Raw genomic sequence first — 14,256 nt, 5'->3', positions numbered from 1 at the left:
TTCTTCTGAAATCATGCTACGTGGGACTAAATATTAGTACATTACAATATGGACTGACTGAAGCTCAACATTCATCTGTTATATGTGGGTACCTACCAGAATTCCCACTCCTTCCTTCCTATGCCACACCACAATTCTCCTTAATCTCTGTCTTTATCCTTGATTGCCACCCAAGTTGGAATAACTGAATTAGCTATTGACCCACCAACACATCACCTTCTCCCTTACCAATAGGTGAATGAGCATCATTTCCTCCTGAATTTACATTTTGTATCCCTGAATTCCAATGCGATGTTGTTCCTGCAGTTGGGGAAAGAAAAGGACCAAGTAAGATAGTAGTTGCGGCAGTCTTTTACATTGGATTACAGTTCTTAGACACATGCTAAACACGTACATTAAGGGTATGATACTTGAAAACTCCCTACTTCTCTTGGTCTCAGTTTCCCCATTTGTTAAAAAAATGGATTGCAGCAGAGGAACTGAAAATTACCCTTTAGATTTAAATCTATAAACATACCTTCAAAGGAGAGAACATAGGGGATGAAGGGCGTTATGTGGATTGGGGTATGAAGGGCTATATTCCAGGGTTACCATGGACTACCATTCAAGAAATCCATTGCTCCCATGACATAATTAAAAGGTCATCCTGGTTTCTCTAGATCTGATTGGTCCCTAGATAAGTGCCAGAGCTTCCCTTCTAATTAGCATATAGTATTCTCAGTGATGATGAAGGGCAGTATCTTAGATTTCGGTATTTTTTCAATACCACACCGGTACTAGTGAAAGTTACCATTTGTTATCCTGAGGTCTGCCACTTGGGCCAAATGCTGCTACATTATACTTTGGACTGCCTGGTATTAAATAAGTCGCCTATTCTAAGAAGGTTCCTTCCCAGGCATCTCCCCTTCCTTTCTTACCACTCCCCAGTTCTCCTTAATCTATGTCCTTGTGCTTGATTGCTATTCATACTGGAATGGTGTAACTAGCTAGTGACTCTTCCATACATAATATTCTCCTTACCCGTAGATGGATAAGAATACTGGTCCCATGAAATTCCATGTACATTTTTTGATTTCCAAGGAGTCAAAGGACCTGCACCTGGGGAAAGAAGAGGAACAATGAGATAGTAGCTTAGCTACTAGTAAGGAGGTGAGGTACACATTAAACACTAAGATCTGGCTGGGATACTCAAGAACGGTATAATCCTTACAAATTCCCTTACCTCTTTTGTTCACTATTTCCTTATTTGTAAAAAATAAAAATTGGGTTGAAAAACAGGACCTCAAAGGTTCCCTTTACCTTTAAACTTGAAAGCCTAGCTTTAAAATAGAGAGCATGTGTCTGAGGCACAAATTGCCTTGGTTGTGATGGAAGAATATTGAGTGCAGAGGAATAGGAAGGAAAACATTCTCGGGTTACCAGGGACTACCAGGCCAGAAGTCCATTGCTCCCATGACAAAATTAAGAGGTCAAATTGGGTCCCTTATATCTGCCTACTCCCTAGAATAGTGGTAATGGTTCCCCTCTAAGTATCCAGTAGTATTCTCAGTAATAATGGAGGGCGATGTGTCACATTTTGGTATTTTTTCAAAACTCAAATTGTACTAAAGAAATTCATCTTCTCCTGAAGTCCTACCACTTGAAATAAATACTGTTACCTTAAATTATAGACTTCCTGGGGATCAATATTTACCTACTATATGTAGGTCTCTACTCAGAAATCCCACCCCTTCCTTCCTATACTACGCCTCAATTCTCCTTCATACCTCTACTTGTCCTTGATTGCTAGCCATCTTCAAATAGTTTAATTAGCTATTGATCCACCAATACATAATATTCCTTTTAACCTACCTGCACTTTGGTAAGGATATTTTTTCTTCGATTTTCTGAAGTATTCTCCTGAGGACCCAGGTGATGTTGGCTCTTCAGTAGAGGAAAGAAAAAGACAAAGTGATGTAGCAGTCTAGCCAGATTATTATATTGCATTACAGTGCACAGACCCATAATAACCCCTAAGTTGTGCCTTGGATGTTCATTAAGGGTATGTTCCTTGCAAATTCCCTTACCCCTCTTGTTCTCAGTTTCACCATTTGGTAAATATATGGGTTGGAACAGATGCCCTGAAAACTAGCCTTTAGTTTCAAATCTGTAAACCTACCTTCAATGGAATGGGCTTGTGCTTGAGTCACAAGCAGCTTGGATTGGGATGGGAGGATGCAGAATGGATAGAGGTGGGAAGAGCTACATTCCAGAGTTAACATGCACTACCAATCCAGAAGTCCATTGTTCCCGTGACTAAATTAAGAGGGCAGTCTAGGTTCCCAAGTACGGATTGGTTGCCAGGAAAGCAGAACAGCTTCCCTTCTAATTAGCCAGTAGTATTCTCAATGAGGGTAGAGGACAGTATCTCATATTTTGGTATATTTTCAACAACAAAACAGTAATAAGGAAAGTTATCATTATCCTGAAGTCCTGCCACTTGAGCTAAATGCTGCTCCATGATACTTTGGACTGCCTGAGGCTCAATATCCATCTATTCTAAGAGGGTTCATACCCAGATATCCCACCCCTTCCTTCCTATACCACTCCCCAATTTTCTTTATGTTATGTCCTTGTCCTTGTTTGCTATCTATCCTGAAATTGTTTAACTAGTCATTGAATCTCCCATATATAATATACCTCCTTTCTTACCTATCGATGGATAAGATGGGTAATTACAGTTGTTCCATGAAATTCCACCTACATCCTGTGATGTTCCAGGCATACAAGGATCTGTACTCAGGAAAAAAAGCACCAAAGTAAGATAGCAGTTTAGCCTGAATAGTACATTGGGGTACAGATTGTACATACAGATTAATCACTAAAACTGGCTGGGATGTTCAATAATGTTACGATTGTTGAAAATTTCTTTACTTTTCTTGTTTTCAGTTTTCCTATTTTAAAAAAAATTAGTGTGAGAACAGGACCTTTAAGTCTGTAAGGATAGCTTTCAAGAAAAGGGCATAGGGCTGAGCTATAAACTGCCTTGGTTGGGATGGGAGAATATTTAGTGCCAAGGAAATGGAAGAACAACATTACAGGGTTACCCTGGACTACCAGGCCAGAAGTCCATTGCTCCCATGACAAAATTAAGAGGTCATCCTGGATCCCCTAGATCTGACTAGTCTCTAGAAAAGTGATAATGATTCCCCTCTCTGTAGCCAGTAGTATTCTCAGATCTGATTCTCACTGATTCACTGATCACTAATGGTGATCAGTATCTCACATTTCGTTATTTTTTCAAATCCAAAAAATACAAAGGAAAATCATATCTTGAAGTCCTGCCATATAGAGAACTCCCATGAATTTAGAAATTTCGATTAGTGGGATGTTCCCCTTCTAAGTTTAGTCAAGGGTGCAGTTAAATTTTAAATTATGAGAAAACATAATTTCCTGGCACAATTACTGGGACATTGTGAGTTTTGCATAAGATTGAGTCCTTAGAAACTAACAACATGCTTCAGAGAGTTAGATTACAGAAAAGAGAAACCAGGATTGGTTACAGAGCAATGCCTTTCATAATAACATATGGTTTTAAGATATATAAGCAACATGATTTCTCTTAATACATGGGTCTGTTGAATCACAGCAACCCCATCTGTTAAAGGGCCTAACTCTGGAGAAGTATACTTGAAATAAGGTATTAATTCAGTGTGATTGATGAGATGATGGTTCTCTAGTTCACCTATATACTTAGTATGGTGATATAATGATTTTCTAGTTCCCATATATACTTGGCATGGTGATGTCATGGCTCTCTAGTTCACACAAGCTCAGTATGCTGTAATGATGTAATTACAATAAGGTATATAAGGGCTGAGAAGGACTGGAAGAGAGACAGTCTATCTTTGACCAGCCTCGTGGTGGCTGTCCTGCCTCCTGCACTAAGATCAAGACTGGGCCAGAATAAAGAATCTAGACTCTATTCTTGACCATGCTCGTGGTGACTATACTGCTGAGACCAAGGCCCTTCCCGAGGACCTCCAGAAAGCTAGCCTGGACATTACACCATCTTCTCATTTGCAACTGCTGCTCACCCATTTGTGTTATGCTGCTCACAACAAATGGTGTCCAATGTGGATCCCTGATCCTATCAGGCACTGATTGCATCAAGCAGCCCACAAGGAAAGCAGAGACCTGATGGGGAACTGGTAAGGAAGACAATCTTCTAGCAGTTGGTACCTCCTGGGTAACTGGAGGTCAAAGAGCTTAAATCAAGGTAAGGGGAAGGCTCCAGCAGAGCTGCTCACCAGCTTGGCTCATCTTTCATTTTTCAGAGCAAATGGAGATGTAAAACAATGAAAGGGCAAATAACGAAAGGATTGAAGAATGACGGGAAATATCTTAAACTTTGACAGTTAATCATGTTAAAAAGGTGCTTAAGGGCTAAGAAAAATAAGTTAAGAGCATCTTTACAGGATGTTCATAACAATGTGCCCTGGTTTCCCAGTGGTCCCCAAGATACTATCAGTGAAAAGGAAGGGGTCTGAAAAACCTTTATACAAAGTATGCAAAGAGAAAGGCCCTCAGGCAATCCTTCTGATACCCTCTCTTTGTATAACATTAGAAAAATTTGCTTATCAAAACCAGGAGAAATAGAAGGTAAGAATAGAACTTTGAAAGTCATTCTTGATAAACAAAGGTGGGAGAGAAGTCCCCTAAGAACAGACTTGCTAAAGCATTATATACCATTAATTATCTCACACTGAATAAAGTTCCACATTGAATAAGCTCCACAGTCAGCTGGGAAGCTGACTTACCTTTTTCTTCACTACATCATTTTTCCTCAAACAAAGAGGAACAGAAAAAGTTAGAAACAGAAAGGGTGCTGTCCGCCCTCCTATCACAATATGTGCTGTGGAAGGATGTCAATGGCACATGGAGGGGCTCTGCTAAGGTAATAATTTGGGGTCAGTTATCTTTGTATTTCCATAGTTGAAGGAGATAGGTGGATGCTGGAAAGATGTAGCCACCCTGTCCAAACTGATCCAGAGCATAACATAAAAGAAAAAAAAAAGAAAAGAAAAAAGAAAAACAAAAAAGGAAAAAAAAAGAGGGGCTGACCACACTGCAAAGGAAATCAAGCTGCATGGCTCCTGCAACTGGCTGTAGGGGTGGCACAACTTAAATTGGGAGAAGGAAAAACGCAAATCTTCTGGGGTATTCTACAAAGCCTAATGTGGGTAAGAGTAGTTGGATGGGGAGAATACATTTCTGAAATTCTATTGTATGGTAATGGATCTCAATATTTAGTTAAGGAATTTGATATTAATAAACATGGAGGAGAGTCAAGTAATTCAATAATTAAGTTTAATTTTACTGGACTTCCTAAAGATCCTCCCCTATGTGTCACTACCAATGCTAGCTTTGACAGCTGTAGTCTGATACAACTTATTCATTTTGATTATAAATATGACACTTTTCACAGGCTTTTGGCTAGTAGAAATGTTGCAATCCTCCAATTGCATAAAAAAGGCTTTAAGTCTGTAGTGTCACAAAGCATACAGCATTTCCTCAGTCTAACAACCATTATTATGGGTATATCAGGACAGAACTGTGAAGCAACAACTCCCAATTGGGGAATCCATATATCACCCTGTTCAGATAGGGCCTTATGGGACTCTGAAGAAGCTGGTCCTTCTTTTCTGGACTGTAGAACAGAGCAGGGACTTTGTCACATAATTTGGAATCAGACTTATGTGTCTTGACATAATGACCCTCGTAATCACCATATGCATGGGGGTTACCCCAAACTGAATTGATAGGGAAACAATCAAAAGGGAATGATCAAGTTTGGCACATTACCATTTGCTCCCATAGAGGGATGTTAGCAGAATAGAAATAAGAATGTATCATATAATGCTACCATAAGGCAAGTGTGAGGAATGATTATGCTTTCATGTGGGGAGAAGTTGGCCAAGTGATAATAACAAAAGTGGAAGGAGTTTGTTATGTTACTTGCAGGGAATGCAAAGTTTCTGATAGGAAGTAAGTTTAATACCAGTACTGTGTTTGTTATTAAGAAACCTTCATTTAACATGTTACCTATATGGAGTGATAATTGGTATCACACTTGAGCAGAATATTCCTTGGAGAACAGTGAACATTTACTCAACTAAAGTAGAAAGAAAAGATGTATTTCATGTTGGTTTTGGTATAAATACATTCGTTTCTATTTTCACTTCCAATGCCTCGATTGCTATGTCTGGAACCACTGTTCAGAATCAAGTGTTTCAAGCTAATTATTTGCATGAACTTACTCTGAATGTCTCGAAAGAGGTTGCTATATAGAATAAAATTAATAAGGAGTTTTATGAGACTATAAATCAGTCAAGGGAGGATGTCCTTGAAATAGGACAAGAAGTGGAAATATTGAGGATTAGACAAAGATTGGTGTGTGATTACAGATTCACTAGTTTCTGTATGATTAATAAGGAATACAATGAGTCAAGAGTGGGAATGGAATAAAATTAGAAATCACCTTAATGGATTATGATGAAATTCAAATGTTATATTGGATACTGAAGATCTTCAAAAGATTGCTGATATGTTAGGTAAAGAATCACATGAAAATCTAGAACCTGACCAGACTGCCCAAACAATTGCTTATTGGATTAATAGAGTACAAGGAACATTCGGTACCATTGAGCATGAAATTATACTCATAGCATTTGCTGCAATTTTACTTATATGTATTTATATCTGTAGACCTACTCTGGTAGGTTGTTTTCTGACCACAATTAAAAGGATTTTGTAAAAGGTCTGCAGGCAGGACCTCAGACTTCAAGACTTGAGAGCATTTCAATAAACTAAAAAGGAGAGATGAAGAGAACTCCCAGGAAGCTAAAAACTTCAGTAACTGGGATGTTCCCTTCCACCGAAGATTAATCAAGAGTGCATTTAAGCTTGAAATCATTTGAAAAACATAAGGTCCTGGCACAAGTACTGGAGTATTGTGAATTTTACATAAGATTGAGTCCCTAGCATCTTTCAGAGAGTTAGATCATAGAAAACAGAAACCAGGGTTGGTTACATAACAACGCTTTCATAATAATATATGGTTTTAAGATAAATAAGCAACATGATTTCTATTACTAAACAACTCTGTTGAATTATCAGCAACCCCATCTTCTCATTTGCAACCACCACTAGCCCATTTGTGTTGTGCTGGTCACAACAGTGCCTCTTAGACTAAATGCTGCTACGTTACACTATGGACTATCTGAGGCTCAACATTCACCTACTATGTGTGGGTGACTACCCAGAATTCCCACCCCTTCCTTCCTGTTCCATACCACAATTCTCCTTAATCTCTGTCCTTATCCTTGAATGCTAGCCATCTTGGAATAGTTTGATTTTCTATTGACCCACTAATATATCATATACCTTCTCCCTTACCTCTGCATGAGTAAGTATACTTTTCCGCAGAATTTACGTTTTGTGTTTCTGATTTCCAATATGATGTAGAAGCTGCATTTGGGGAAAGAAAATGACCAAGTAAGAAATAGCTTAGGCAGTCTATTACATTGTGTAACAGTGGATGGACACATGTTAATCCTAAGAACTGCCTGGGATGTTCATTAAGGATTTAGTGCTTGAAAATGCTGTTACTTTTCTTGTTCTCAGTTTCCCCATTTGTTAAATATATGGGTTGCAGCAGAGGACATGAAAAGGACCCTTTAGCTTAAAATTTATAAAGCTACCTCCAGAAGAGAGTCTATATGCCTAAGGCACAAAGTGCCTGGGTTGGGTTGGGATGCCTGGGTTTAGTGTTGACTGGATTGGGGTGTGAAGGAATAAATTCTTTTTTTTTTTTTTTTTGAGAGTTTCCAATATTCATGGCTAGGGTTTATTTTTTTTTAATTTTTTTAAAATAACTTTTTATTGACAGAACCCATGCCAGGGTAATTTTTTACAGCATTATCCCTTGCATTCACTTCTGTTCCGATTTTTCCCCTTCCTCCCTCCACCCCCTCCCCTAGATGGCAAGCAATCCTTTACATGTTGAATAGGTTACAGTATATCCTAGATACAATATATGTGTGCAGAACCAAACAGTTTTCTTGTTGCACAGGGAGAATTGAATTCAGAAGGTATAAATAACCCGGGAAGAAAAACAAAAATGCAAGCAGTTTATATTCATTTCCCAGTGTTCTTTCTTTGGGTGTAGCTGCTTGTGAAGAAATAAATTCCAAGTTTTTCATGGACTACCATTCCAGAAGTCCATTGCTCCCACGACAAAATTAAAAGGTCATGCTGGGTCCCCTAGATCTGATTGGTCCTCAGATTAGTGGTAAAGCTTCCCTTCTAATTAGCCAGTAGTATTCTCAATGATGATGGAGGGTAGTATCTCAGATTTTGGTATTTTTTCAATATCACAGAAGTACTAAAGAAAGTCACCACTGTTATCCTGAAGTGCTCCACAATTCTCCTTATTCTATTCCCTTTTTTTTGGTTGATATTCATCCTGGAATGGTGTGACTAGCCATAGACCCATCCATATATAATATAACTCCTTCCTTACCGATGGATGGGTAACGATACTGGTCCCATGAAATTTCCTGAACGTTCTTTGACTTCCAAGGCATTAAAGGACCTGCACTCAGGAAAGAAGACCAAGTAAGATAGAAGCTTAACCAGAATACTACATTGGGATACATAGGATAGATTAAACACTAAGACTTGAATGAGATGCTCAATAAGAGTATGATCCTTGCAAATTCCCTGACCTCTCATGTTCTCAGGTTCTCCATTTGTAAAAAAAAAGAAAAAGTTGGGAGGTCCCCTTTACCTTTAAATCTGTAAGCTTAGATTTAAAAGAGAGGGCAAATGTATGAGGCACAAACTGCCTTGGTTGGGATTGGAGAATACAGAGTGGAGAGGAATGGGAAGGAAAATAATCCAGAGTTACCATGACTACCGAGCCAGAATTTCATTGCTCCCATGACAAAGTAAACAGGTCATCATTGGTCCCTGATATTTGCCTATTGTCAGAATGCTGGTAATGGTTCCTAAGTATCCAGTAGTGTTCTCAGTGATGATGGAGGGCAGTGTCTCACATTTTGGTATTTTTTCAAAACTCACATAATATTAAGGAAAGTCATCTTCTCTTGAAGTCCTGTCACTTGAAATAAATGCTGCTACTTTACATTATGGACTGCCTGAGGATCAACATTCATCTAATACATGTGAGTTCCAACCCAGAAATCCTACCCCTTCCTTCCTATACCACATCACGGTTCTCCTTCATCTCTGTACTTATCTTTGAATGCTAGCCGTCTTCAAATCATTTAATTAGCTATTGACTCAACTATACATAATATTCCTTCTAACCTACCTGTAGTTTGGTAAGTATATTTTTTCTTGGATTTTCTGAAATAATCTGTTGAGGGCCCAGGTGATGTTGACCCTTCATTCAGGGAAGGAAAAAGACCAAGTAATATAACTGCTTAGCTAGACTATTATATTGTGTTATAATGGATAGATCCCATACAAAACCCTAAGAAGAACCTTGGATATTTATTGAGGGTATGATTCTTGCAAATTCCCTTATCCCCCTTGTTGTCAGTTTCACCATTTGCTAAATATATGGGTTGGAGCAGAGGACCTGAAAAGAACCCTTTAGCTTCAAATCTGTAAACCTACCTTCAAGAGAGTGAGCTTATGCTAGAGTCACAAACTCTCTAGATTGGGATAGGAGTGTGTAGAGTAGATTGGGGTAGGAGTTAACATAGACTTCCAATCCAGAAATGCATTGCTCCCATGACAATATGAAGAGGTCAATCTAGGTCCCCTAGTTCTGATTGGTCATCAGAAAAGAGGTAAAACTTCCCTTCTAATCAGCCAATAATATTCTCAGTGAGGGTGGAAGGCAATATCTCACATTTTGGTATATTTTCAATATCAACACAGTACTAAGGAAAGTTATTCTAAGAGGGTTCATACCCATATATCCCACCCCTTCCTTCATATTCCTCTCCCCAGTTTTCTTTGGGGGATGTCCTTGTCTTAGATTACTATCCATCCTGGAATGGTTAAACTAGAATTGACCTTTCCATACATAATATCCTCTTTACTTACCTATGGATGGATAAGAATACTGGTCCCATGAAATTCCATGAACATTTGTTGACTTCGAAGATGTCCAAGGACCTGCACCCAGAGAAAGAAAAGGACCAAGTAAAATAGCAGTTTAGCCAGAATAGTACATTGGGGTACAGATTATAGATATAATTTAATCACTAAGAACTGGATGGGATGCTCAATAAGGGTATTATGCTAGAAAATTCCCTCATCTCTCTTGTTCTCAGATTTCCCATTTGTTAAAAAAAATGAGTAGGACCTCAAAAGTCTTCTTTACCTTTTAATCTGTAAAGCTAGCTTTAAAATGGAGGACATAGGTCTGAGGTACAAATTGCCTTGATTGGGATGGGAGAGTATTGAGTGGAGAGGAATGGGAAGGACAATATTCCAGGGTTACCATGGACTACCAAGGCCAGAAGTCCATTGCTCCTATGAAAAAATTAAGAGGTCATCTTGGGTCACCTAGACCTGACTGGTCCCTAGAAATGTGGTAATGGTTCCCCTCTATGTAGCCAATAGTATTCTCAGTGATGATGAAGGGCAGTATCTCACATTTTAGTATTTTTTCAAAACCCAAAATATACTAAGGAAAGTCATCTTCTCTTGAAGTCATGCCATGTGTACTATATGTTGCTACACTACACTATGGACTGTCTGAGGTTCATGATTTACTATTATATGTGGGTACCCACCCAGAATTCTTGTCCCTTCCTTCCTATGCCCCACTACAATTCTCCTTAATCTCTGTCCTTTTCCTTGATTGCTAGCTATCTAGGAATAGCTTAATTTGCTACTGATCCACTAAAACATCATACACCTTCTCACTTACCTATGCATGAGCAAGCATAATTTCCCCCTGAATTTACGTTTTGTGTCCCCGATTTCCAGTGTGATGTTGAACCTGCATTCAAGAAAGGAAAGGACCAAGTAAGATCGTAGCTTAGATAGTCTATTACACTGAGTTACAGTGGATAGACACATGCTAACTCTAAGAACTTCCTGAGATATTCATTAAGGGTATGATGCTTGAAATCTTTCTTACCCTTCTTGTTCTCAGTTTCCCCATTTGTTAACTATATGGATCGGAGCAGAGGACCTGAAAAGGACCCTTTAGCTTAACATTTGTAAACCTAACTCTAAAAGAGAGTCTATATGCCTAAGGCACAAAGTGCCTGGGTTGGGATGAGGGTGTTGAGTGGATTGGGGTTTGAAGGACTACAATCCAGGGTTACCATGGACTATCAGGCCAGAAGTTCATTGCTCCCATGACAAAATTAAGAGGTCAACCTAGGTTCCATAATTCAGACTGGTCACCAGGAAAGTGGTAAAACTTTCTTTCTAACAAACCAGTAGCATTCTCAGTGATGATGGAGGGTAGTAGCTCACATTTTGGTATATAAGAGATTTCAACACAAAAAAAGGACTAAGGAAAGTTATCATTGTTATCCTGAAGTCCTGCCACTTGAGCTAAATGCTGCTACATTATACTTTGGACTGCCTGAGGCTCAATATCTAACTATTCAAAGAGGGTGCCTTCCCAGATATCTTACCTCTTCCTTCCTATATCAGTCCCCAGTTCTCCTTAATCTATGCCCTTGTCCTTGATTTCTATCCATCCTGGTATGGTTTAACTTGCAATTGAACCTTCTGTACATAATATCCCTCCTTACTTACCTATGGATGGGTGACAAAACTTGTCCCATGCAATTCCGTGTACACTGTTTGATTTCCAAGGTATTAGAGCTCCTGTACTCAGTGAAAGAAGAGAATCAATAAGACAGCAGTTTAGCTAGAATACTACATTGGGGTATGTTCTATATCCAATATAGAGCATAGATACGTATTAAACACTAAGACCTGGCTGGATAGCTCATTAATGAGCCTTGCAAATTCCCTTTCTTCAATTTTTCTCAGTTTCCCCATTTGTATAAAAAATTGGGTAAAAGAACAGGACCTAAGAGTTCTTTTTTACCTTTCAATCTATAAATCTAGCTTTAAAAGACAGGACATGGGTTTGAGGCCCAAACTGCCTTGGTTGGGATTGGAGAATATTGAATGGAGAGGAATAGGAAGAAAAACATTCCAGGATTACACATGGCTTACCAGGCCAGGAGCCCATGCTCCCATGACAAAACCAAAAAAAAATCATCCTGTGTCCCCTATATCTGCCTAGTCCCCAGAATAGTGCTAATGGTTCCTCTCTAATTATCCAGTATCTACTGTACACATTTTGGTATTCTTGTCCTTGATTGCTAACCATCTTGGAATAGTTTAATTAGCTATTGATCCACCAAAATATAACATTCCTTCTAATCTACCTGTAGTTTGGCAAGCATATGTTTTCTGTGACTTTCTGTATTGTTCTCCTGAGGGTCCAGGTGATGTTGTCCCTTTAATCGGGGAAAGAAAAAGACCAAGTGATGTAGCAGTTTAGCCAGAGTATTATATTGCGTTACATTGCACAGATCCATAATAAACCCTTAGAAGTGCCTTGGATGTTCATTAAAGGTATGATCCTTGCAAATTCCCTTACCCCTCTTATTCTCAGTTTCACCATTTGTTAAATATATGGGTTGGAACAGATGTCCTGAAAAATACCTCTTAGCTTCAAATCAGTAAACCTACCTTGAATAGAGTGGGCATATGCTTGAGTCATAAACTGTCTGGATTGGGATTGGAGGGTGAAGAGTAGTTTGGGGTGGGAAGGACTACATTCCAGAATTAACACGGACTACCAATCCAAAAGTCCATTGTTCCCTTGACTGAAAAGGCCAATCTAGGTCCCCTAATTCTGATTGGTGGTCAGGAAAGAGGTCAAACTTCCCCTGTATCTATCTAGCCAGTAGTATTCTCAGTGAGGGTGGAGGGCAGTATCTCAGATTGTTGTGTATTTTCAACACCAAAACAGTACTAAGGAAAATTATGATTGTTATCCTGAAATCTGTTACATGAAGCTCAATATCCACCTATTCTAAAAGTCTTCATATCCAGGTATCCCACCCCTTCCTTCCTATGCCACTCCCCAATTCTCCTTAATTTATGTCCTTGATTGCTATCCATCCTGGAATGGTTTTACTAGCCACTGAACCTTCTGTACATAATATCCCTCTTTACTTACCCATCGATGAGTGAGAATAGTTGTCCCATGCCATTTCGTGTTCATCATTTGACGACGTCCAAGGTGTCGTAGGACTAGTACCTGGGGAAAGAAGAGGACTAAGTAAAAAAGCAGGTTAGCCAGGATACTACATTGGGGTACAGACTATAGATACAGATGGCTGGCTGTACTAAGGAAAGTTACCATTGTTATCTTGAAGTCCTGCCAATTGAACTAAATGCTGCTTCATTATACTTTTGATTGCCTAATGGCTCAACATTGACCTATTCTAAGAGGGTTCCTGCCCAGATATCCCACCCCTTCCTTCCTATGCCACTCCCCAATTCTTCTTAATGTATATGCTTGTTCTTGATTGCTGTCCATGCTGGAATGGTATAACTAACCATTGAACTTCCCATACATAATATCCCTCCTTACTTACTTATCGATGGGTAAGGATAGTTGTCCCATAACATTTCTTGTTCATCGTTTGATGTCCAAGGTGTCTTGGGACTTGCACCTGGGGAAAGAAGAGCACCAAGTAAGACAGCAAGTTAGCCAGGATCCTACATTGGGGTACAGATTATAGATACAGATCGATCATATAGAACTGGCTGGGATGCTCAATAATGGCATGATCCTTGAAAATTCCCTCACCTCTCTTGTCCTCAGAATTCCCATTTTCAAAAAAATGGGTAGAAGAACAGGACCTCAAAGGTCTCTTTTACCTTTAAATCTGTAAAGCTAGCTTTAAAATAGAGAGCATAGGTCTGAGGCACAAATTGCCTCAGCTAGAATGGGAGAGTATTGCATGCAGATGAAAGGGAAGGACAACATTCCAGGGGTACCGTGGACTAGTAGGCCAGAAATTTGTGGCTCTCATGAAAACATTAAGAGGTCATCCTGGGTCCCCTAGACCTGACTGGTCTCTAGAAAAGTGATAATGGTCCCCTTCTAAGTAGCCAGTAGTATTCTCAGTGAAGGTGGGGGGCAATATCGCATATTTTGGTATTTTTTTCAACACCAAAACAGTACTA

General features: G+C 39.2%; 1 protein-coding gene across 1 annotated transcript in view; it reads right to left on the bottom strand.

Moving 5' to 3' along the window:
* LOC127542576 (uncharacterized) overlaps positions 1 to 14,256 on the bottom strand; it is a 55,841-nt gene that overhangs the window by 18,089 nt on the left and 23,496 nt on the right. Inside the window, exons 30-42 of the mRNA XM_051968306.1 lie at positions 13,662 to 13,739; positions 13,241 to 13,321; positions 12,441 to 12,512; positions 11,797 to 11,868; positions 10,952 to 11,023; positions 10,120 to 10,191; positions 9,377 to 9,448; positions 8,564 to 8,635; positions 7,438 to 7,509; positions 2,692 to 2,772; positions 1,852 to 1,923; positions 1,021 to 1,098; positions 229 to 300 (exon numbers count right to left, since the gene is read on the bottom strand). Coding sequence (XP_051824266.1) covers positions 229 to 300; positions 1,021 to 1,098; positions 1,852 to 1,923; positions 2,692 to 2,772; positions 7,438 to 7,509; positions 8,564 to 8,635; positions 9,377 to 9,448; positions 10,120 to 10,191; positions 10,952 to 11,023; positions 11,797 to 11,868; positions 12,441 to 12,512; positions 13,241 to 13,321; positions 13,662 to 13,739 — 966 coding nt within the window. The remainder of the gene's footprint in view (positions 1 to 228; positions 301 to 1,020; positions 1,099 to 1,851; positions 1,924 to 2,691; positions 2,773 to 7,437; positions 7,510 to 8,563; positions 8,636 to 9,376; positions 9,449 to 10,119; positions 10,192 to 10,951; positions 11,024 to 11,796; positions 11,869 to 12,440; positions 12,513 to 13,240; positions 13,322 to 13,661; positions 13,740 to 14,256) is intronic.

This window comes from Antechinus flavipes, chromosome X (assembly GCF_016432865.1).
Source record: "Antechinus flavipes isolate AdamAnt ecotype Samford, QLD, Australia chromosome X, AdamAnt_v2, whole genome shotgun sequence".
Taxonomy (NCBI): Eukaryota; Metazoa; Chordata; class Mammalia; order Dasyuromorphia; family Dasyuridae; genus Antechinus; species Antechinus flavipes.
This window is presented reverse-complemented; position numbering and strand designations above follow the sequence as displayed.